This window comes from Chiloscyllium plagiosum, unplaced genomic scaffold (genome assembly GCF_037043375.1).
Source record: "Chiloscyllium plagiosum isolate Xiang-an unplaced genomic scaffold, Cpla_swu_hap1 HiC_scaffold_10, whole genome shotgun sequence".
In the NCBI taxonomy this organism is placed as follows: Eukaryota; Metazoa; Chordata; class Chondrichthyes; order Orectolobiformes; family Hemiscylliidae; genus Chiloscyllium; species Chiloscyllium plagiosum.
This window is the reverse complement of record NW_028270148.1, coordinates 113,390,137-113,414,393: the sequence shown is the minus strand read 5'-3', so window position 1 is coordinate 113,414,393 and position 24,257 is coordinate 113,390,137. Positions and strand designations below refer to the sequence as shown.

General features: G+C 40.4%; 1 protein-coding gene across 4 annotated transcripts in view; it reads left to right on the top strand.

The window, feature by feature from the left end:
- The window catches only part of kif16ba (kinesin family member 16Ba), a 140,956-nt gene that overhangs the window by 66,530 nt on the left and 50,169 nt on the right, over nucleotides 1-24,257 (top strand). For all 4 annotated transcript variants that reach the window (XR_015758544.1, XM_087991676.1, XM_043696646.2 and 1 more), the window contains exons 17-22: nucleotides 2,005-2,093; nucleotides 4,983-5,036; nucleotides 7,313-8,716; nucleotides 11,737-11,892; nucleotides 17,034-17,145; nucleotides 20,756-20,806. Coding sequence is in view for 3 of the 4 variants with exons in the window: in XM_087991676.1 (XP_087847802.1) it covers nucleotides 2,005-2,093; nucleotides 4,983-5,036; nucleotides 7,313-8,716; nucleotides 11,737-11,892; nucleotides 17,034-17,145; nucleotides 20,756-20,806 (1,866 nt within the window). In the remaining variant the exon portion in view is untranslated. The remainder of the gene's footprint in view (nucleotides 1-2,004; nucleotides 2,094-4,982; nucleotides 5,037-7,312; nucleotides 8,717-11,736; nucleotides 11,893-17,033; nucleotides 17,146-20,755; nucleotides 20,807-24,257) is intronic.

The window sequence follows — 24,257 nt, the reverse complement described above, 5'->3', positions numbered from 1 at the left end:
GCTTTAGGGAACACCTCCAGGGCACCCCACCAAACAACCCCACCGCCCTGTGGCCCAACATTTCAACTCCCCCTCCCATTCAGCCGAGGACATGCAGATCCTGGGCCTCCTCCACCGCTACTCCCTCATCACCCGACGCCTGGAGGAAGAAAGCCTCATCTTCCGCCTCGGAACACTTCAATCCCAGGGCATCAATGTGTTCTTCACCAGTTTCCTCATTCTCCACTCCCCGCACCTCAGCCCTGTTCCAACCTTCCAGCTCAGCGCTATCCCCATGACCTGTCCTACCTGCCTATCTTCCTTTCCACCTATCCACTCCACCCTCCTCTCTGACCTATCACCTCTCTCCCACTCCCATTCACCCATTGTACTCTTTGCTACCTTCCCTCACCCTCCTCTCTGACCTATCATCTCCATCCCCACCCCCATTCACCTATTGTACTCTATGCTACTTTCTCCCCACCCCTCTCTCATTTATCTCTCCACCCTCCCTCGATTCCTGATGAAGGGCGTTTGCCCGAAACGTCGATTTTCCTGCTTTTCGGATGCTGCCTGACCTGCTGTGGTTTTCCAGCACCACTCTAATCTAGACTCTGGTTTCCAGCATCTGCAGTCCTTGTTTTTACCTTACAGACTTGTTGAAGAGCTAATCCTCCAATCAGATACTGCTCATAGGCTCACTAATTAGCCTATCATTAGCAAACCTGAGAGAAATAGCCTGCACTAGAACAAGCAGCAAACACTGAGGAAAGTAAGTGATGGCAGTGAAACGAAAGGTGGAGGGGAGGGTGGTGTGGGGATGTTGAGATGGTCAAAGATAGAGCTTTTTGTCAGGAAAGGGAGTGTGTCAGGAGGACCGCCTGCTGGGGGGTGGGGGTGGGGGGGAGGTGAAGGGAGAGAGAGGGTGACACCAAAGAGATGTGCTGCAAGAGGGTTGAGGCAAGGATGAGGTTGGGGAGAGGGTTATTGGAGAGGATATAAAGGGAGGTTGAGGGGAGCTGACGCCTGTAGGCATGGAGCATGGAGCTATAAATAAGATGAGGGAAAGAGACTGCTAAAGCGAAGGGTATCTGCAAGAGTTGTGGAGAGAGAGCCATATTAAACCTGTCAACCAAGGAATACTCAGCTGACTAGAGACAGGAAAAGTTGAAATTATTGAGGCAATTCATTTCTTCAATGTTGTCACATAGCTGTTCCTGAACTTATGCAGCATTACCAAGAGAGTTCACATTCAAAGTGGTGGAAGCTATTGCAATGCACATGTATATATCATTGTTAAATTTAAATGTGAGATTTAGATCTGAGATGCAGTAAGAAGGGCACTGCCTAGTTAAAATGTGCCTGCTTTCTATATATGTGATTGAAACACATTAGCTGTGAATTCAAGTCTGTGGAAGTTGTGTTTAGTATGATGGCTGTTTGTGTGCAGAAATAAATATCACACACTTTTGAAAGAAACAACTTATGCTGTTGTCTTGTGCTAATTGAAATACTGTGGTTCCAGGAAATTAGTGCTTGCCTTGTGTGTTGTGATTTTGAATTTAATAGCCATGATTGAGATGTGAGGGGTTTAGACAGGGTAGAGAGATTTTTCCCTTTGGTAGAGGGTTCAAAGATTGGGGAATAGATTTAAGAAAACAGGAGGTTTAAAGGGGATCTGCAAGGAAACAAAGTTTCACTCGGTGTGATGGGAATCTGGAACTCACTGCCTGTAGGGTGGTAAAGACTGAAGCCCTCATAACTTTTATGAAGTATGTACATTTGTGATGCCAAGGCATCTAACACTCTGTGCCAAGTGCTGGTAAATGTAATTAGAATAGTTAGGTGGTTGTTTCTGAATGATGCAGACTTGATGAACTGAAGGGCCATTTTTTTGATCATGTGTACCTCCATGACTCTACTTAAGTCATCTTGATTTGTATTGAAAATGTTCATTTTGAGTTGAAGATCACTAACTTTACCCATCTGTGCTACTTCAGTTTTATTTGCTTTGCACTTTTACAGAGTGGACTGCTGTCTACCTTCAGTTTGTCTATGACTGACCTTTCTAAATCCTGTGAAAATCTTTCCGCCGTCATGCTCTACAATCCAGGGTAAGCAAAAGAGGCAACCAAGATCTGTTGATACAAGAGTGGCTTACTGAACTTTTGTTCCTAATGAGTAATATTAGATTTTGCTGTCTTTTGTTTATTCACAATTTCAAATACCAATTTAGTGAGATTTTGCAAATTTTTGTCCTCCATACTTATTATTTGCAATGACCACTTGCATTGTTATTCTTTTGTAATAAAGACTATTCAAGACCCTTTGCCGAGCTTGAAACTGAGCTATTAGGACAATGTAAGGAGCATCCTAAAGGAGGAGAGACAAAGAAGTAAAGCTGGAAGCAAATTCCAGAGCTTGATGTGTTGGCAGCTGAGAACACCACCACCATGGTGGAGGGTCAGTGATGCTCAAGAGGCCACAATTAGACAATTGCAGGTATTAAGCATGTTGGGGAGCTGGGGGGGAATACAGAATAGAGATGCACAAGGTCATGGAGAAATTGAAACAAAAGTGAAAACTTTAAAATTAACGAGTTGCCGTTTTAGGCTTCTATTTGAACAAAAAGAGGGGTGGTTCTTGGTGTGAGTGGTTCTTGGTGCGAATTAGGGGGATAAGCAACAATTTCTGAAGTGTCCAATTTTATTGAGCGTGCTAGGTTGGAGACCAACCAGGAAAGTGCTTGGAGGTTTCACTGCCAGATAAGAGGCTGGAGCAGAGTGGTGCAGTATGACAGAGGAGTAGTTTTAGTGCTGGAGAGCATGTGGGGTTAGGAGCGTAGCTCAGGTTCCAGTGCAACTACAAAAAGTCTAGTTCATGTAGTGAGTAGCTATAGCCATCAATCGGGAAATTGAATGTGTGACAGGGATGGAAGGAATGCCCAAAATTTATTGACGAGGGACAAAAGAGGGGAAAAAGAGACTCTGAATGGATGACATCAAATTGCATATGCTTAATTGACAGAAAAGCAACTGTGGTTACATAAACAGGCCAGAGATTAAGAGACATGTACTGTCATAATATAAGAGCATTCTGTATTAAAGTATCAGTTCCTGCGATTGATATAGTACAGTAATGGACCAATGTTGACCCACAAAATCCAATAGCCAAACCTCAATGTGCTGTTGCTCATGAAATGTACTTTATAACCACAATTTTTTTCCCATCTTAAAGGTCAAGTTAATGTTAATTAAAGTTTTACTTCATTATATAGTTGTGTTACTTTGGTGGAAAGAGTCCTTTGTGTTCAGTAGGATACCAGATATGAGTTGTTTTACAAATGAAATCTGATAAATTTGATCTTCTCTTAATTAATCCTTTTTGCTTTCAATGCACTTCCCATGGCAGTCTTTTCACTATAAAGGGACCCATTTGCCTAAGGTAGTAATACGCCATTTGAATTTATTGATTGTGATGTCTGCATGAAATTAGCTTGCTAAAAATATTTTGGGCATGTTTTGCAAATTTCTTTCCCTTATGCTGTCAAATGCACTAATTTGGATATGAAATATAGTTCACACCTGGAATTATCCTGACATCATTGGAGCACTACTTATAATACAGTCTTGTAGCAATATTTTAAGGAACAACTCTCATTTCTCCTCTTCCAAAAAATTCTCAAGTTGCCTTACAAGAATAGGTCAGACAGAAGTTGGTGAGAAAACAAAGTAATGGAGAAGCAGCAGAAAACAAAAGGCATAGTCCAAAAGCTAGCTTTTCAGGCAAAAGGTAGGGAAGTGAAGTAGATTTTGTAGAAGTATTTTGAACAACAGGGATGCAAAGGCTGAAGAATCATCCTCCGGTGGGTGTGGTGAAGAGGGAAATCTGCAGACACGATTTGGAGCAAAGGACCATAGAGGCTTTCTTGTGTAGCTGGATAAAATTTTCTGAGCAGGGTAGGATGAGGCCGTGAGGGATTTGTGAATGAGAACCAGAATTTGAAGCTGATTGGCTCAGAGCTATTGAAGGTCAGTGCCATTTGTGATCTGCTGGATCTTTATGGGCGGCACAGTGGCACAGTGGTTAGCACTGCTCCCTCACAGTGCCAGAGACCCGGGTTCAATTCCCGCTTCAGGCAACTGTGTGAAGTTTGCACATTCTCCCTGTGTCTGCATGGGTTTCCTCCGGCTGCTCCGGTTTCCTCCCACAGTCCAAAAATGTGCAGGTTAGGTGAATTGGCCATGCTAAATTGCCTGTAGTGTTAGGTGAAGGGGTAAATGTAGGGGAATGGGTCTGGGTGGGTTGCTCTTCGGAGGGTCAGAGTGGACTTGTTGGGCCGAAGGGCCTGTTTCCACACTGTAAGTAATCTATTCTAAATGGTCCTTTGTGCTACAGTCATCCTGGGTGAAAGACTTTAGATTCAAGAGCACAAAGCTACTGATTAGAAAATTTGGGGGAGGGAAGGAAAAAAGATTATTGAGCTAATGAAGGGAAAGAGTAAGGTTTGAGCATTGAAGGAATTTTAGACTTGGGAATAAATGACAGTGTACCATAGGTGAGAAAAAGCAGTCTTGGTGGATTGAAATACATCTCATGATCAAAAAGAGCACCTGCAGGCTTAGGAATGGAATTGGGTGTGAACTGAACCAGATCGATTCTATTTTCCAAAGGTAGTGTTAAAACGTTTTACAATTCTATGTAGATCAGTGTCATGTAAAAATAATTGCTCCAGACTTGTAATGGTGATGGGAAAATAAAATGTCGGTGTGGGTATACAGGTAGAAATGGAGCCCCTTCTGGTAGATAACTCCATTGGGTTGGGCATTTTTTGTTGGGTAAGGTGATCAGTAGGTATAGTCAATGTCAGTGTGCGAAAAGATAAACTTTATTTCATACATCAATGTTTGCATCATCTGAATGAAATATTCTCTTATTTATCCTTTTATTTGCTGTATGTTGATATGTGAATACCTCTATTAATCTTTCTGAACTTTCTTTAGGCTAGAATTTGAGAGACAACAAAGAGAAGAGCTAGAAAAGCTGGAAAATAAGAGGTAAGAACCAGAATCTCAGAACTGCTACAGCACAGAAGGCAAAGCATAAAGCCCATTGTGATAAACTGCCTCTATGGTCTCCCATGGACTGGCACATTCTTATCGCATACTGATGTCTTGGCAATGTAACTATTTCAAAATGTGCATTATTAATTGGTTGTCATTTCTTTCAAAATCTAAATCCCATTAACTGAAATGTTAACGTATTCTTCACTTCAGCTCAACTTTCCCTGAAGGCATGTCAAAATATTGAACTACTTCATGAAAGACTTAAGTTGTTGATAAGCTATTACAGACAATAAACAGGGTGAAACAGATTTGTTTTAAGGGTGATTCCACAAGACTGCATTTGTTGGCTCTTCCTAATTGTCCTGCAAAAATGATGGACCATTTTGTATTGACTCTGTGATTTATGAAAGTACTCTGAGAAGGGTGTGCTGAGAAGGATCTGCTGTGCTAACTGTGGAAGTCAAGGATGGTGGGTAATTTAAAGACCATAGATATAGGAGCAGAATCAGATCATTCGGCCCATCAAACCTACTTCATTATTTGTTCATGGCTGATATGTTTCTCAACCCCATTCTCCTGCCTTCTCCCTATACGCTTGATCCCATTACTAATCAAAAACCTATCTATCTCTGTCTTAAAAACACTCAATGACTTGGCTTCCACAGCTCTCTGCAGCAACGAGTGTCACTGATTCATCACCATCTGACTGAAAGAAATTCCTCCCCATCTCTGTTCTAAGTATTTTGTAAGTTTCAACAGGCCGCCCTGGACGTGGAGAAGATGTTTCTACTAGTAGGAGAGGCTAAGACCTGAATGTACAAGCTTCGGAGTGAAGGGACACCCTTTAGAAAAGAGAAGATTTACAAGAGATGTAGATTTTGTTGTCGACCAGAAGATTGAAAAATTTTAGAAACTGGGAGGAGGGGAAATAAAGGGAGAAATTTGAGAATGAGAGAAAGCAATAAGAAACCAGACAGTAAAAGCTCCCACATGTATGATGAGGAAAAGAGTAGCTAAAGTGCATGTTGGCCCTTTAGAGGATCAAACAATAATGAAAAATAGAGAAATGGCAGGTCCTTTAAATAAATATTTTGTAATGGTCTTCATAATAGAAGACACAAAACATCAGAAGGATGTTGAAAAAGAAAGCTGGCGCTTAAATAATTTGCTCTCACTAAAGACAAAGTAACAGGAATGTTAACACTCCAGGCTGATAAGTCCTCTGGACCTGATGACCTGAAAACCCAGGTTTTGAAAGAAGTACATACCGAGATGATGGATATGTTGATTGAATCAGTGTTACTTTCTTATGCTGCTGCATAGTCTTCTGAGATCCATGCACCGCCGCACTTCCCAGAAATGGAATCTATTCATATGCATGCTGATTGGTGTGTGTAAGTCTTCCAGTGGCTGTACAGCACGCAGCTTGTAGGGAATGTAGGTTGTAATAATCCAGAATTCTCCCAGATTCTGGAGAAGTCCTAACAGATTGGGAAACTGAAAATATAACAGCACTGTTCGAAAAAGGAGAGGGATTGGGGTCAGAAAGCAGGAAACTCTAGACCAGTTAGCTTAATATCTGCCATTGGAATAATGCTTGAGACAATTGTTAAGAATATAGCAGGACATTTAGAAAATTGTAATATAGTCAAATAGCATCAACATTATCTTTGATCAAAAGCAGTTTCCAATTACGTAGTTGTCAAAGAGAAATCCAAGTAAACTCTGTGACAATGGACAATGTTAGGTTGCTGTTGCAAAGAATGACATGAACACCACTTGAATGACCACCTCCTTTGCCATAAGCATTCAATGATTCCATTTGTTTCTGGTGATTGGAAGCTCCACAACATACAATGGTGCCCCCGTCCCAACAAAAATAAACTTAAAACTCTCTCTCGAACAGTATTGTGGGTCTCCTCTCACTGTATGCAGACTGCAGCAGTTGAAGAAGGAGCTCTACACCACCACAAGGCACTTAAGGATGGGCAACAAATGCTGGCCAACTCCATGAGCCTCTGACACAACTAAACGAAACATTCTGATGTCTCTTAAAATAAATCTGAGTGCGCTTTATATTTGAGTAACTTATGGAAAAAAAATTAGATCAAATGCAAGAATCAAAAGAGAAAAACTTAGGTTATATTGCAATTTAATATTAGCACCAAGTTATTGAACACCTTACTTTATTGGTTACACTGTGAAATGTTAAATTTTGTAAAATTTCACTGTTTTAAATGTTTTTTTGTTTCAACTACATATTTTAGGAGACTGATAGAAGAAATGGAAGAAAAACAACAATCAGAAAAGTCAGAACTCGAGAGGTTGCAGCAGGAAGTAGAGACGCAACGCAAGGAGACTGAAATTGTCAAGCTTCGCATCCGAAAACAAGAAGAAAATCTGAAACGTCGAAATCTGGACATTGAAAGCAGGCTTAAAGACTTAAAGGCTGAGAAAGAGAAGTTTGAGGAAGAGCGGCAAAGAGAACAAGAAGAAATTGAGCTGCAAAAGAAAAAGCAGGAAGAAGAAATTTACCTACGAGTCCAAAAAGAATTACAGGTATTGCAGGAACTTCACGAGCAAGAGAATGCAGGTAAACTGGAAATTCTCAGAGAGCTAGAGAAACTCAAAAGAGAAAAGGATAAGCATAGCCAGAAGCTAGAATTGGAGAAGAGAAGACTTGAAGAGGAATCAAAACATCAACTGATTCTCGTCACGCGTCTGGGGGAGCAGGTCAGAGAAAAACAGGAAACTATCCAACTGCTCAAACGAGGTGATGTGCAGAGCCTGGATGAAGAAAAGAATATCCTCGAGGAAATTAGGGAAGTTCTCCTCAAAGCCAAAGAAGCTAGACCTGCCGGAGGTGACGAACCTAGATCTACTGTTGAAGAAGATACTAGACCTGACGGAAGTGAGGAAACTGAAGATGTCCAGGGAGCGAAGGAAAGATACATGGATCTGAAAAGAACACAATTGGAAAAGTTCACAGCTTTGGAACACAATGTTTCTTATCAAAAAAACCTCCTGGAAAAGGAAATCACTCTTGACCGTGAAGCTCTTGAGCAATTAAGGCATGCACATCAGAAATCCATAAATGGCAGCCTGGAAGATGGTGGAAGTCATGCTTTAGATTCAGTTGAGTTGCTCGAAGCAGTGGAGAAGCAGAAAGAGGTTGAACAACGAATGGTGAATAAGGCACGGCAGCTAGATTATTTAATGGAAAACCATTTGCCTGCTCTGTTGGAGGAAAAGCAGAGAGCTGCAGAAATCCTCGACCGAGGTGTGCCTAGTTTGGATGTTGTACTTTATGAGACGGAGAAAGAAATTGAAGAAAAAAAGGAGCAGATAGCACAGTACAGAGCCAGCACTGATCAACTTCAGCAGCTCCAACAAACATATGAATTTACTGCTAATATAGCTCGACAAGAGGAAAAGGTTCGTATGATTGAAAAAGAGATCATTGAATCAAGAGAAAAGCAACAGAGAGAGGCATTGGAGCAAGCAGTAGCTAAAATAGAGAAGAGGCACTCTGCTCTTCAGCGTCATTCTGCCATTGACTTAGAGATTGAGGAACAGAGACAAAAACTAGCAACACTAAATGACTGTGAAGAAACAGATCTTCGAGATAGTCTGGAAGCAGAGCACAAAGCCCTAGAACAAGACCGAGAAAGGTGATAGAGCTTTTCTTTTCAAAGCATAAACTGTGAAAACCTGTAGTAATAACGATATGTAGTGTGAAGTCCCTGATCTATGCAGAGTTTTGCTGATCTTAGCTGGAGTAGCGGTACCTACTATTGGTATTCATGTGGCAGGTTGGAAATCAGCCAGGGATTGTGCTTATTGCTGGGTGATTCTTGCTGGAAAGTGTCTGTATGCGGGTATTGGGTGCAGACAAGTTGAGGTTCTGATTGGTTGTTTGTGCCAATGATCACATAACTTTGAGAGGCCCCCACCTGTGTGGGCAATACAAAGCCAAACTGTAGATAGATGGTGGTTATGTGTATACCCAAATCTATCCAATGACAAACCTCTGGGCAGAGCGAAAAATCTATCACAAGACTCGAATGCTTCTAATCTAAGTTTATATTTCATTTTAGATTTTCGAAAACTTCCAGTTTTCTCTATTCTGACAGCTATTGCTATCTGACAATGAGCTTTGTTCATTAAAATGTTGTCAGTTGTATCCCTCCAACTGACTTAGAGATTTAATTTGATGGAATTTCATTTTTGTTATTGAAGGAGAAACAGCATCAGCAAATTGTTTGTTGTTACATCCTAAAGTTATAGGATAGAAGGAAATGTTTGCCTTTAACAATTTAATAAAGTTCTTCCCAAGCCAGGTGTGCATATTGGAATTCAGACATGCATCCTGATTTGTAAATTCATAGTTTCGATCTTTGAAATAAATGGAACAATTTTTCAATTTAAGCACTAACCACAGCACTAAGTAATCGAGAACAAACGTCTGACAATACCAATCAATATTATAGTGTACCCAAGCCCATCTGGTTCACTAATGTCCTTTTAGGGAAGAAAACTGCCGTTCTTGCATGTGACTCCAGACCCACAACAATGTGATTGACTCTTAATTTGCCTGAGGAGGTTAGGACTGGGCAATAAATGTTGGCCTAACCAGAACTACTGACACCCCATTTAAAAATAACATTAACCTTCACTTTAGAAAAGCAGTCCTATCAATGTGCCATTTGCCCATTTTCTACATTGAAATGGTTAGAAAATTTCCTTCAATTGAAAGTGCTTTGATAACATAGAGATGGAAGCTTTTAGATCTAAACTTAGGAAAACTAACTTCGTGTAATCACTGATAAGAAAAACTAATTTTTCTTCCTGGGTTCTGAATGTTGTCTAGAGACTAAATTCTTATTGATGAAAATACCATGTATCCTTTACCATCCAAATGCACCTTTTTTAAACTGGCCAATATCCGGTTTGATTATAACATGATAACATGAACTTAACAGAACTCTCGGTCCTACAAAGCATCACATGTGTTATCCTTTGTTTGTGGAAGCCGAAAAGCAGCTTGCCAGGCTAAGGCCCAACTTTAAACCAACAAATTAATTTATTTCACATGTATTACATGAGTGAAATAACTAATTTCTTACAGTAGGTTCTAGGCAAAAGGTGAGACATTACATACAAAGGCTCAATTTCACAACAAAGCTAGGATATAGCATCATGTTTTAGAACTTCCCAATGCCTGTTAGGGCCCTCTTTCTCACTTTCTTATAAGAGATAGAATGTCAGATTCGTAAGATTGCCAGTTCAAAGGTTCAGACCTCTGAGCAATCATACAAAGTAGTTAGCCTGATCAAACATGGTTCATGTGCAAACATGTTTTCCAGTGTTTGTCTTGACTAAAGTCTTCCCCCAAATTGAATGAAATAAAGTGTTACCTCCCTACTCTGATATGGGAAAGGAACCATTTAATAATAGTGGTGTAAAAGGTTTAGGATTAAATAATTTCAAAAATAGAAATTGCTGGAAGAACTCTGAAGGTCTGGCATCAACTGAAGAGAAAATAGAATTAATGTTTCAAATCAAGTGATCTTTCAGAGCTGATAGCTCGGAAAAGGTGATATTAATGCTGATGACCAGGGATTTGGAGGGCATGTAGTAAGCAGATAGATGGAGCTGGTGCCAGAGAGAGAGAGAGACACACACACAAGCAGACAGAGATGGCTAATAGTAAGCCACCGAAGGAGCAAAGCTGATAATGGGGATAATGCAAAGATACAAATGGATTGGGTATGCTGAAAGCAGCCCTGTCGTGAAAAGGTGAGGGTAGAGGACATGTAAGGAGGTGTTCAGGCTGTAAAATTATTGAACTTTATATAGAGCCCTGATGGCATAATTTCAGAATACAAGGTTGCCATTGTAAGACCAATGTGAGGAATGGTAGTGAATCTTTGGAATTCTTTAATGCAGAGGGTTGTCATTTGGGTCATTTATGTATATTTAAAGCTGAGAGATTTTTAATCAGTAAGGGATTTGAGGGTTATAGGGAAAGAGCAGGGAAGTGGAATTGAGAATTATTAAATCATTCATTATCATTGAGTGGTGTAGCAGAATCAATGGACTGAATGGTCTGTTTCTGCTCTTACATCTTAATGTCTTAATCAGAAGTCACACAACACCAGGCAGATCAGGAAGGAGCAGCAGTCCAAAAACTTGTTACTTTAAGTAAACCTGATGGACTATAATCTGATGTCATGTGACTTCTGACTTTGTACACCCCAGTCTAACACTGGCATCTCCACATCATGGCTACCATTTTATGGTCTTAAAGCAGGTCAAGACCAAATCACTACACACATCAATCATCTTTTTTTTAGGTAAAATTGTTAATCTGAGGGCAGCTGGAAGGTCTAGATTGAGATTAGATAAACTCAATTTCAGCCAGATCTTGCAAAACTCTTATGCTTTGTCTCAGCTTATTTCAAGTCCATGTGCTAAAATCAAGGTAGCAATATCTAAGGCCCCATCTACATCAAGAGTTTTCTAACCTAAAACATTTCCACTAATTTGTGACGTTTTGTCTTTATCGTACCAATTATTATACTGTTTATTTGTATTTGTACTTTTTGTTCTGTTAAACCAGAGTTTAATGTGACTGAAAGCTGCCTTGTACAGTCATATGTGTATATTTCACGACTAATTTCTGCTGTAGGCTAGAACAAGAAATTCAGCAACTCAAGCGAAAGATTTGTGAAAATGACGTGGCCTTAAGGTTCTGTGGAGCTGGTGAAGAGAAGTCATCGTACACCAGTTGTCCTGCTAGTCCTCAAAGGTCTCCAGCAATCATGACTCCAATAGCTGAAGAAAGGTTTGTTTCCTGATGTCCATTTTAAAATGTTGTGCTTTTACATCGGGTACTGAATCAGATGGAGCTACTTTTTATAGCTCATTATGCTATTTTATGTATGTTTCATTAAAGTAGATCAGAAAAGATCTACTCGTACAGATAGGAAAACTAGTTCTCAAGCTTCCTTAGATTCTTGAATTCAGTGAGCTGTACAGTTTTGATAATCTTGCATGTCTCATACTTCAACATAGTTGAAGCCACAATCACTATGTGGCTTATCTAAATGTGATTATTGTGTATCATTATTATTTGGTTAGTTATAAACACAAAATATTTCAATAATACTTTGATATCCATTTGCTTCCTTTACCAGTTAAAATAATGGTTTATTTATGTCTGGCATCACAAAGTTATCATTTTGAAAGTTGGGGGCCATTTGGAAAACAGTGACCATAATGTGAATGGGTTCAATGTAGGACTAGGAACAAAAAAAGCAAAGTCAAGCACAAAAAAATTAAGATGGAGTCCACACTCTCAGGCTGCATTCCGGATACGGCAGTACAGTCATGGGACATTGTCAAACAGGCAAGGCGACAAAAGCTACACTACGTACATGCATACCAAGAACAAGAAACTTGGCATCACCACTAGCAGTAGCCAAGCCCGCCCTGGCACCACAGTGGAAAACTTTATCATCACACCCTTCAATCAGAAGAGATTGAAGTTCTCAGCAGGGGTCTCAATTTCTGCCCCACTACCAAAATGAGGAATTCATCAGACGAATGAGACTCCGGGAATTCTTTCAAGATGCCAGCAGTGATCCCAATGAGCTCACCAAGGAGCCAGAACAGTCATCACAGGGTTACCTCCCACCGGAGGGCCGCTGCTCTGGGGGTGGTGGTGCGGGGGGGGGAGGTGTGTGTGTGTGTGTGTCAGTCACACCATCCATACTATCAAACCACTCACAACATTGTCATCAAACCAGCAGATAAAGGAGGAGCCATCATCATTCAGAATAGAACAGATTACTGCAAGGAAATGTGCGGACAACTGAACGACCAGGAACACTACAGGCAACTACTGGCCAATCCAATCAAAGAGCACACCCGTGAACTAAACACATTGATCAAGACTTTGGATCCAGTCCTTCAGAGTTCCCTATGTGCTCTCATCCCATGTACTTCTCACATAGGCGACTTCTACTGCCTTCTGAAGATACACAAAGCTAATGCACCAGGACATCCCATCGTATCAGACATTGGGACACTGAGAGAACCTCTCTGGCTATGTTAAAGACATTTTGAAATCCATTGTACAGGGGACCCCCAGCGTCTGTCACAACACGACAGATTTCTTACAGAAATTCAGCACCCACGGACCAGTTGAACCGGGAACCTTCCTTATCACAATGGACGTTTCAGCACTCTACACCAGCATCCCCCACAATGACGGCATCGCAGCAATAGCCTCAGTCCTCAACACCAACAACTGCCAATCTCCAGACACCATCCTACAACTCATCCGCTTTATCCTTGATCACAACGTCTTCACCTTTGACAACCAGTTCTTCATCCAGACACATGGAACAGCCATGGGGACCAAATCTGTACCCCAATATGCCAACGTTTTCATGTACATGTTCGAACAAGATTTCTTCTATAGGCAGGACCTCCAACCAACACTATACACCAGGTATATTGACAACATTTTCTTCGTCTGGGCCCATTGCGAGGAGTCACTGAAACAGCTATACAGTGATATCAATGAGTTTCATCCCACCATTAAACTCCCCATGGACTCTTATCTAGTATCTGTCTTTTTCTTGGACACATGCATCTCCATCAAGGATGGGCACCTCAGCACCTCACTCGACCGCAAACCCACAAATAGCTTCACGATGCTACACTTCTCCAACTTCCACCCGAAACATATTAAAACAGCCATCCCCTATTGACAAGCCCTACGCATACACAGAAGCTGTTCAGACGAGGAGGAATGTAATGGGCACATGGAAGTACTCAAGGATGCCCTCATAAGAACGGGGTATTATGCTCAACTTATCGATCGCCAGTTCTAACATGTCACAATGAGAAATCGTAATGAGCTCCTCAGGAGACAGACACGAGCTGTACCCTTCGTTGTCCAGGACTTCCCAGAAGCTGAAAATCTATGCCATGTTCTTTGCAGCCTGCAACACATTATCAATGAGGATGAGCACCTCACCAAGACCTTCCCCACACCTCCACTTCTCGCCTTTAAACAACCACCAAACCACAAAAACAGATTAATTATGTATGGTGTTTGTTCCCATGAAAGACTTCATGTGCAAATGAGTAACTGTTAAAGGTAGAAATGCAAATAAATAAGGCAAAATTTGCTTGAAAGTAAGTTAAATGTTATGTTCCAATTAGCAGTGAAGAATAGAAGGAGAACCTTGTCTTAACACATTGAGCTTGTTATGTACAGAGGCAGAGATCACAAAATGTTTGTCTGCACCCATATATGAGAACGAAAGTGAATCCGCAGTTAATTTGCTGTTGCTAGATCAAAATCCTGGAATTGTCTCCCTAATAGCATTGGTAGTCTACCTACAGCTCATGGACTGCAGCAGTTCAAGAAGGCAGCTCTCTACCACCTTCTCAAGGGCAACTAGGAATGGGCAATAAATGCTGGCTCAGCCAGCTGTGCCCATGGCCCACGAGTAATTTCTTTTTGGTGTCCAGAAGTGCTCTTACATACAACTGAGGTTTTTATTTTCGTCACCAAATCACTTGTATTCCCATGAGTGAGTAACGAAAATGTCCACCACCTGAATACAATTCAATACCCAGTTAGTTTACATTAACAGGGCCTGACAAGTGTGGCTTGTCACAGACAAAGAAGGGTCATGAGCAAAAGCCCACCAGTGTAAGGGCTGACTGATCTTTGTGTGTGCTGTAAATTGTTTTGATTCTGCCCTAGAATGGTACATGTGCATACAATGTGTGGTCCATTACCTCATTGTTCCTGACTCGCAATCTGTATACTTTAATTCCAAATCTCTTGCAGCCCACATTTATTCTAATGTTTTTTAAATGAGAACGAAGCCCATTTGTTAGCAATTCTCCGTTTACAGAAGATACCTTATTAACATGACATAAGATGTGAAAACATTGGTCATCAACTTTTCAATAAAAAAGATAGATGCTTGAATCAAAATTACAGTTTAAAGAGTAATTAAATTCCAATCCTAAACTGTGTAATTCCTCAAAAACAATTGTATTCTAATTGACATAAGACTTAAATACTTTTCAACAGAGATACTGCTCCAGTAATACAGCTTCACCTTGATTTAAAAGAATGCTTTTGCTTCACATAATACTTGAACTTACCCTAGATCAGACAATAAATGGGCTTAGGTCTGCTTTAGTTAGTTTTTTTCTGAAGCAGGTCACTTGAGGAGTGCCACTCCGTAGCAAGCATGGTTGATCAGGATACTGCGCATTTCCCACCATCCTTGAGTGATTTTTAGAAGGATTTACAAGTCAATACTCTCCCTATTTGGCTGTGTCATTAGTGTAATCTGTTTGACAATCAAGTTCTGAATTGGAACTCAAACCTGGAGCTCCTGGTTCAAAGGCAGGAACATTCCAAGTATCCTATAAATTACATTGTACTATGTTCTTATAATTCTGAGACAGCATATTATTTGACTAGGTCCTGAACAGTACCTGCACAGAAATGTACTACTGTATGCAAAGGTGAGGTCAAATCCCATTGTAGTAGTTTGTGACTTTCACTTCAGTTTTTTTATCATTTTAAAAGCTTGCTATTAATAAGCATGACCAGGAAACGAATGTTTTTTTTAAGTAAGCTTTTTCATCAGTCTGCTTTATAGAAAAGAAAACCTGCCAATGTTATCAATACAGACTGCTCCAACCTCTCTCCAACTAGATTGACTTGTAGCAAACCACTCTGTTGTGTGAAACTGCTACTAAGGATACAACCACTTGGCTGTAGGCTAGGCATTAAACTAGGATATGGCACATAGTTATACTGGCAAGGTTCCTCAACATCTTCGCTATCGAGGGAACTGTCCTAAAAACTAGTTACGCAATACTAATGGAACAAACAGCACACTCTAATCTGGTGGCTCAGACCTAAGCAACATCTAATTTTCCATGGGTGTACCTTCTTAGCAAGCAAGCATGAAAAGCTCCTTCATTTTTATGCATGGGTTTTCATTTGGAAAGAACTTTTATGTTGCCACTTGCAAGCAATCTCCATGCGTTTTGGTCCAAAACCTCAGCCCCCCCCCCCCCCCCCCCCCAACCCTGCAGTTGGTTGGGAGCTTAAAAAACAACCTGTTTATCTCCAGAACTGCACATGCCAAGCACAGTTCTGTTTAAATGCAAAGCCTCCATAAAATACTGATACATGTTCCATTTAACACCTGTGTGAGTAACGTAAAATTGACAGTATCACAGGTCCTGGCATTGTCACTTTTCAGAGCGAAATAAATACCATTCCTTCCTTCAACATATCTCATGCGATTGCTTGCTACCTAACCATATTAAATCAAGGCACCCTTACTCGACAGCACATGTGTACATGCGTACAGTTGAATTATATTCTTTTCAATTGTACCCCATGGTGTCCTAGCATATTCCAGTTGACACCTGGGATGGGGTTTTACCTTAATGAGAGAACGTTGGACAGGCTGGGCCTGCATACAATGGTGTCTAGAAGAATGAGCGGTAACCTTGTTGAGTCATAAGATTCTTGGAGGACTGGACAGTATGGTTGTTGAAAGGATCCTCTCCCCTTTGTTGGGAGAGATTAGAGCTATAAGACACATATTTCTTAAAACAAAAATGGGGGCACCTGCAATTTAGGACAGGTATGAGGAGGATTTTTTTTTGGAAGTTGAGACTTTGTAGCTGTCTTCTTCAGCGAGCTTGAGTACTTTTCAGGCTGCGGCAGATGGATGCTTGTGTTATAAAGGAGTTAAGGATGATCAGACAGAACAATGGAGTTGAGGGCACAAGTTCATCAGTCATGATCCTTTTGAATAGCTTGGTAGGCTTAAGGGACTGAATGGCCTCCTGCTGCTCCGAGTTTGTGTGTTCTTGTGTTGAGATTACAAACACTTCATACTCACGCTTTGTTTTTAACCTCTTCAGGATAAATGCATATATTGAAGAGGAAGTTCAGCGACGACTAGCAGAAAAAGCAAAATTACAAAATGAGCACGAAATAAACAATATGATTAACCCTTCTCTTTCCACAGAACAGGTGGGTAAGCTATTGTCAACTTCAGTCTCAGAACAAACTGTTGCAGTGCACCATATGCATTTTTAAAATGCTGCGATGTTTAATAGCAGCAAGCTTACATTTGCAATACTTGTAGCATAAAGCTTAAATGTGTTTTTGCATGTCTCAATTTCTGTAGTTGAAGGTTAATTCATCTATTATAAAACCATTTATGTAACCTGGCATTTCAATGAGTTAATATGTTGAATGTGGACTTCCATAATATTGAATAAAAGCATCAGAGAGGGCAAAATAAATTGAGGAGTTATAGATAAATAAATTAAACAAAAACAGAAATTGCGAGTGAAATTCAGCAGGTTTGGCAGCATCTGTGGAGAGAAAACAGAGTTAACATTTCAGAACACTGGATCACTGAACTCAAAGTGTTAACTGTTTTCTCTTCACAGATGCTGCCACACCAGCTGAATTTCAGAGTTAATGTTTCGAGTCCAGTGACCTAGCGTTCTGAAGGTCACTGGACTCAATGTTAACTGTTTTCTCTCTACAGATGCTGTTTAGTTTCTCCAGCAACTTGTTTGTTTCAGATCTACAGCATCTGCAGTTCTTTGTTTTATTATAGCAGATAGATGAGACAGCACTTGATTTCTAAAAGTTCCAACAAGAATTTGCCGTTGACTAAGTGAGTTTTAACAGCACATAGCAGATCCATCTGAATCACAAAAACTCCCAAGATCAATTTTCAAATTTCTTTTGGGATTTTGATCTTGGCAGTATAATTATTAGGAGAACAGCCGTAGCCCTTTGCGTCGTCAATAGTTTGAGAAGGGGCATACTTACCGCATGTCTCAGTCCTCAATCCTGCTGGGACTGTGCCAGTTGTCATCTAGTGAGGAAAAAAATGGTTTTTGAAAGTTACAGCAAGTTGGTCTCTGGAGTATTCCTTCAGTGAGAAGTGAACATCTTCAAGAGAAATGGCAAGAAAGTTAATGAAGAGAATTGGTGAGAAAAAAAAGATTCCTTCTAGATTATAGGATGCAAAATAAAAGCTGATGATCACTAAATAGGCATATTTCGAGCCAGATGCTCTACATAATAAACCTGCATTCTAACCCTGAACAGTCCAATGGCTTAAAATGAAATAGGAACCTAGTCTTTGTGCACTTTAATTCACTGAGGTGTGCCCCAAGACCTGCCAACCACTATTTGTCTCCTCCTATGAGTGCAAGTGAATTCACAATTAATGCCGGCTCTCAAATACCATTAGATACCCAAATAGCTTACACAGTTGGCAACATGTGCTCAAAACCAAGTAATCTATGATTGTTTGCTACTTCACTTCCACAGATGTGAGTTACCTGTGGTTTTTCTTTTGAAAATATATTCTGTGCAGAATGTGGTGTGGATTTCTTTATTAGAAGAAATCATTCCTACTCTGTGACAGAAGCCCCAACTCTTCAAGAAGAATATAAATTGGACCTGAAATAGGCCATTTGGCCCATTTGAATTTGCTCAGCCATTGAACAAGTTTATGATTAATCTTCTATCTGATTCAACCATCTCACATTGTCTCCATCTCCTTTAATTCAAGCTCTGTCATGTTTCTCTGAGACAGAAATTTTGATTTGAAGCATTGTAAGCTTATGTAAAATTTCCTTTGGTTATGGATGTGAAGAATGTTTTTCTTCCCCCATGCAGGTACTTAGTGTCAGAATCAAACATTGACAAAGTTAGCTGTGACATAGGAAGACAACAGAGCTTTCCACACAGTCCCAAGAGCTGTCAAAACTAGGAACATGGCATTTTTGTGTTGTGGTCTGAATTGTGTCAATGTGGGTCAAACTTATTACACAAAATCTGTTCCTCAAGAATAGGGAAGGAACTGTGTTTCTCTCTCCGCAGGTGCCATCAGACCCGCTGGGTTTTGCAGCACTTTGCTTTTATTTCCAGTTTCCATTGGACAAATGACTTCATACAGAGCTCAGCAGTGGAAGTACTGTGTTGAACAATCCAGTGCTAATTACTTTAAACAAAAACAGGATTGCTGGAGAAACCCAGCAGGTTTGGCAGCATCTGTGAAGAGAAAGTAGAGTTAATGTTTCGGATCTAGGGACCCTTCTTCAGAATGCCATGTTGGTGCAGGCGCATGGCATACTTTTTTCTTCCGCCATTGTGTAATAATTTCAAGATGGTAAGCGAGAAACCTAAATTATTTGAAATCAGTCATTCACCATTGGTAAAATCATGTTATCAATATAGTCTAATTCCATTGTAATTTTCCCAGTGTGTTTAAATAATACAAATAATGGTGATTTTAGTGTTTACATTCTATTTATATTCTGGTTACTGAGTGCCTAAACTAGCATGGTTAGCCCATTAGAATCTGTTGCTATGTTGTATGTGAACCATAGTGCTTCAACTTCATAAAGGTGTACATCATGACAGTGCTTTACTCTTGTGTCCCTCTCGGTGAAATACAAATCTGTTGTAGCAGTTGGCCACAATTTAAATGAGGTTTTAGATACTTGACTCAAGGTGAACAGAAAAATGTAAATTGTTTTTAAAATTGAAGGCCAAGCCATTATAATGTAATTTCTACATCAGTGCTCTGCAGCAAGCGATTTGTGTGACATTTGTCATAAGCTGCCTAAATTCCAGTAGTTAACTGAATTATTAACTTGACAGGAAGATTTGTGGCACAAACTAGCAGCACTGAGTATTTTGTTTCTTCAAGAATGATGATTGGAAACTTTTAATTTGCTTGAAATCAAATATTGTTCTGGGATACCTGAAAATTGAGCTCTACTCTCTGCTTTTCTGGACTTGGGTATTTTGGAGGGAATGAAAGAGAGATTTAAAAAGAAAGATTTTTTTAAAGGAAAAAAAGCTTAAGAATTTTATTTTCAACATTAGTTGAGGACCTAGAGTTAAATATACTTTAACTTGGAGAGATGGAACAAAGGCATGCAAAAGTACATTCATATATAATTTCCATATTCAACAATATATGAATGATGTTTTGTGAGCTGTTTATGATGAACTCTACCAATTAATTTGTTTTCATATTACTCGAGTATCTACAAGAGTTGATCTAAATGTTTAAAACAAGTTTGAGAACTAATGCCCACTTCTGTATTTAGAAATTAAATAAATGGATCAAAAATGTTGACTTATTACTCATAGCTATGTGAGCTGCATGCTTTAGTGTAAGGTTGCTATATGATATAGAGAAATTAATGCTCTGTTGACATTGTAGTTTGTTATTTGTAATCATTTGGTAACAGATTTGTACATCTTGTGTTTAGTGTTAGTGCTGATGGAAGGATAAAATTCCATTCCAAAAGAATAGTTTGAATTTTATTTGATACATAGCTGAAGACGTGTCCTCAAAACTCATATGTTAGTCTATAATGAACTCTTTGTCCTTGTAACAAGCTTCATGAATTGCGCCCCTGGGTTGGATTCTTAAATGAGACAGCAGATCATTAGATAGATAATGATGGCTATTGAACTGAAGCAATAATAGTGACAGAACTTTTCAACAGATCTGCTCTTGTTTAACAGTTTAATGGGCTTTGTAAAAGCAAATGCTATTTAAGAAAAAAATTGAAATAATACTTTGGACCCTTTTCAGGAAAATGAAAATCTTCAAAATAATGTGAACCAACGCAAATTGAAGTATAAGGTAGTTTTTTATTTCTTTTGAATTGCTACTTATTTCTTTTTCGCCAGTGTAAAAGTCATTTACGATTTTAGGAGGAAAGAAGTCTTTCAAGTCCTTACTAATTGGATCCAGCAGTTTAATTTGCATTTGATTTGCAACTAATAGGAGTTATCCAATATCAGCAGTTTGAGTGGGCGGAAGTCCTATATCAATGGTAAATCTGTTAACGTGGTATCATTTGTATGACATTGTCCACAACAAAAGATCTGAAGCATTCAGCAAAACTGCATGAATAGTGATTGAAGTATGTGTGAACACTGGCCAAAAATAAAGCTTTCATATTAAGTTACATGTTTAAAACCATCTTAAAAATTTTCTTATTGCAGCCATTAGGGTACATTTATTTCCCATGTTCGATTTTTATCCCACAGGTGGGTGTCAGGTGACGGAATGTTTAGGTGCATTACACATTTAGCTCTGTTCTCCTAATTTGGTAGACCAGAAATGATGAGAAGTGATTACACTGATATCTTTCACTGTAGGTTTGACAGTATATTGAGTGGATAGCTGAAGATGTTGGTTTGAATGAAATGGATTGCAAAACTTGTATTTTGTTTTGTGTGTATGGTGAGCAAAACAATAATCAATTATACACTTGCTACATTATTATAACTAATTTATACTCGATGTTTCAAAAAGCTCATTTAAAGATGATAGATGCGGTGCTGCATTTTACTCTTGTCTCATTGGTGGGTTTAGATGGGAGCGTTAAAATCTGCAGCCAACCTGCTGTGCTGCCTACATGTGACTCTCTTCCCACCAACCCCTCACTCCAATTTAGAATCTAGAATCATACAATAGAGAAGAGGCTCTTTGGTCCATCAAGTCTATACCGCCAAAGCTAAACTAAATCTGCATTAGTTCAAACTTCCAACAATGAATGTTGTAACCTTGCACTTGCTTATCCAAGTGCTTTTTAAAGGTTGAGAGGTGACCCATCTTAACTACCATCCCAGACAATGCATTCCAGATTCCCACCACACTACAGGTGAAAAAAAACTTTCCTCCGAGTCCTCATAAACATCTTGCATTTCACTTTAAAATTATATACTCTTGTTATTGACCCTCCAACTGAGAGGAACACCTGCTTTCAATTCACCCTGTTCGCGCCCCTCATAATCCTGTACACCTCTAACAGGTTTTCCCTCTCTGCTCCAAAGAAAACAACCAGTTCTGTCGAAGTTATGATATCACTCATTACGTCTAGATAGAACATAGAACAATACAGCACAGAACAGGCCCTTCGGCCCACGATGTTGTGCCGAACATTTGTCCTAGCTTAAGCACCCATCCGTGTACCTATCCAATTGCCGCTAAAGGTCACCAAAGATTCTGACTCTACCACTCCCACAGGCAGCACATTCCATGCCCCCACCACTCTCTGGGTAAAGAACCCACCCCTGACATCTCACCTATACCGTCCACCCTTCACCTTAAATTATATCCCCTTGTAACACTCTGTTGCACCCGGGGAAAACGTTTCTGACTGTTTACTCTATCTATTCCTCTGATCATCTTATAAACCTCTATCAAGTCACCCCTCATCCTTCGCCGTTCCAACGAGAATAGGCCTAGCACTTTCAACCTATCCTCGTACGACCTATTCTCCATTCCAGGCAACATCCTGGAAAATCTTCTCTGCACTCTCTCCAAAGCTTCCACATCTTTCCTAAAGTGAGGCGATCAGAACTGCACACAGTACTCCAAATGTGGCCTAACCAAAGTCCTGTACAGTTGCAACATCACTTCACGACTCTTGAATTCAATCCCTCTGCTAATGAACGCTAATACACTATAGGCCTTCTTACAAGCTCAATCCACCTGATTGGCAACTTTCAAAGATCTATGAACATAGACACCAAGATCCCTCTGTTCCTCCACCTCACTAAGACCCCTACCGTTAACCCTGTATTCCGCATTCTTATTTGTCTTTCCAAAATGGACAACCTCACACTTGGCAGGGTTGAACTCCATCTGCCACTCCTCAGCCCAGCTCTGCATCATATCTAAGTCTCTTTGCAGCCGACAACAGCCCTCCTCACTATCCACAACTCCACCAATCTTCGTATCGTCTGCAAATTTACTGACCCACCCTTCGACTCCCTCATCCAAATCATTAATAAAAATTACAAACAGCAGAGGACCCAGAACTGATCCCTGCGGAACTCCACTTGTAACTGGGCTCCAGGCTGAATATTTGTCATCTACCACCACTCTCTGACTTCGACTGGTTAGCCAGTTTTCTATCCAATTGGCCAAATTTCCCTCTATCCCATGCCTCCTGACTTTCCGCATAAGCCTAGCATGGGGAACCTTATCAAATGCCTTACTAAAATCCATGTATACTACATCCACTGCTCTACCCTCATCCACATGCTTGGTCACCTTCTCAAAGAATTCAATAAGACTTGTAAGGCAAGACCTACCCTTCACAAATCTGTGCTGGCTGTCCCTAATCAAGCAGTGTCTTTCCAGATACTCATAAATCCTATCCCTCAGTACCCTTTCCATTACTTTGCCTACCACCGAAGTAAGACTAACTGGCCTGTAATTCCCGGGGTTAACCCTATTCCCTTTTTTGAACAGGGGCACAACATTCGCCACTCTCCAGTCCCCTGGTACCACCCCCGTTGACAGTTAAATCAAAAAGATCATTGCCAACGGTTCTGCAATTTCCTCTCTTGCTTCCCACATAATCCTAGGATATATCCCGTCAGGCCCAGGGGACTTGTCTATCCTCAAGTTGTTCAAAATGTCCAACACATCTTCCTTCCTAACAAGTATCTCCTCTAGCTTATCAGTCCGTTTCACACTCTCCTCTTCAACAATACGGTCCCTCTCGTTCGTAAATACTGAAGAAAAGTACTCATTCAAGACCTCTCCTATCTCTTCCGACTCAATACACAGTCTCCCATTACTGTCCTTGATCGGACCTACCTTCGTTCTCGTCACTGAGGACAGATGCCAACTCGCCGACACCACCTCCTACTGTCTCCCCGACCACAGCCCCACCTTTCCCCACAAAACCATCATCTTCAACACCATCAACAAACTCATCACCTCAGGTGACCTCCCATCCTCCACCTCCAACCTCCGAGTCCTGCAACCTCTCACCACCCACTTCTATCTCTTACCCAAAATTCACAAACTTAACTATCCTGGTTGACCGAATGTCTCCTGTCCTACCAAGCTCATTCCACTTATCTTTACTCTGTCCTGTCCCCCTTAGTCCAGGAACTCCCCAAGTAAGTTCAAGACACCACCCACGCCTTCCACCTCCCCCAGCCCCCAAAATCTCATCTTTACCATGGGCATCCAGACACTCTACATCTGCATCCCCATGAGGAAGACCTCAAAGCCCTCCATTTCTTCCTCTCCTGCTGACCCACCGAGTCCCCTCCATTGACACTGC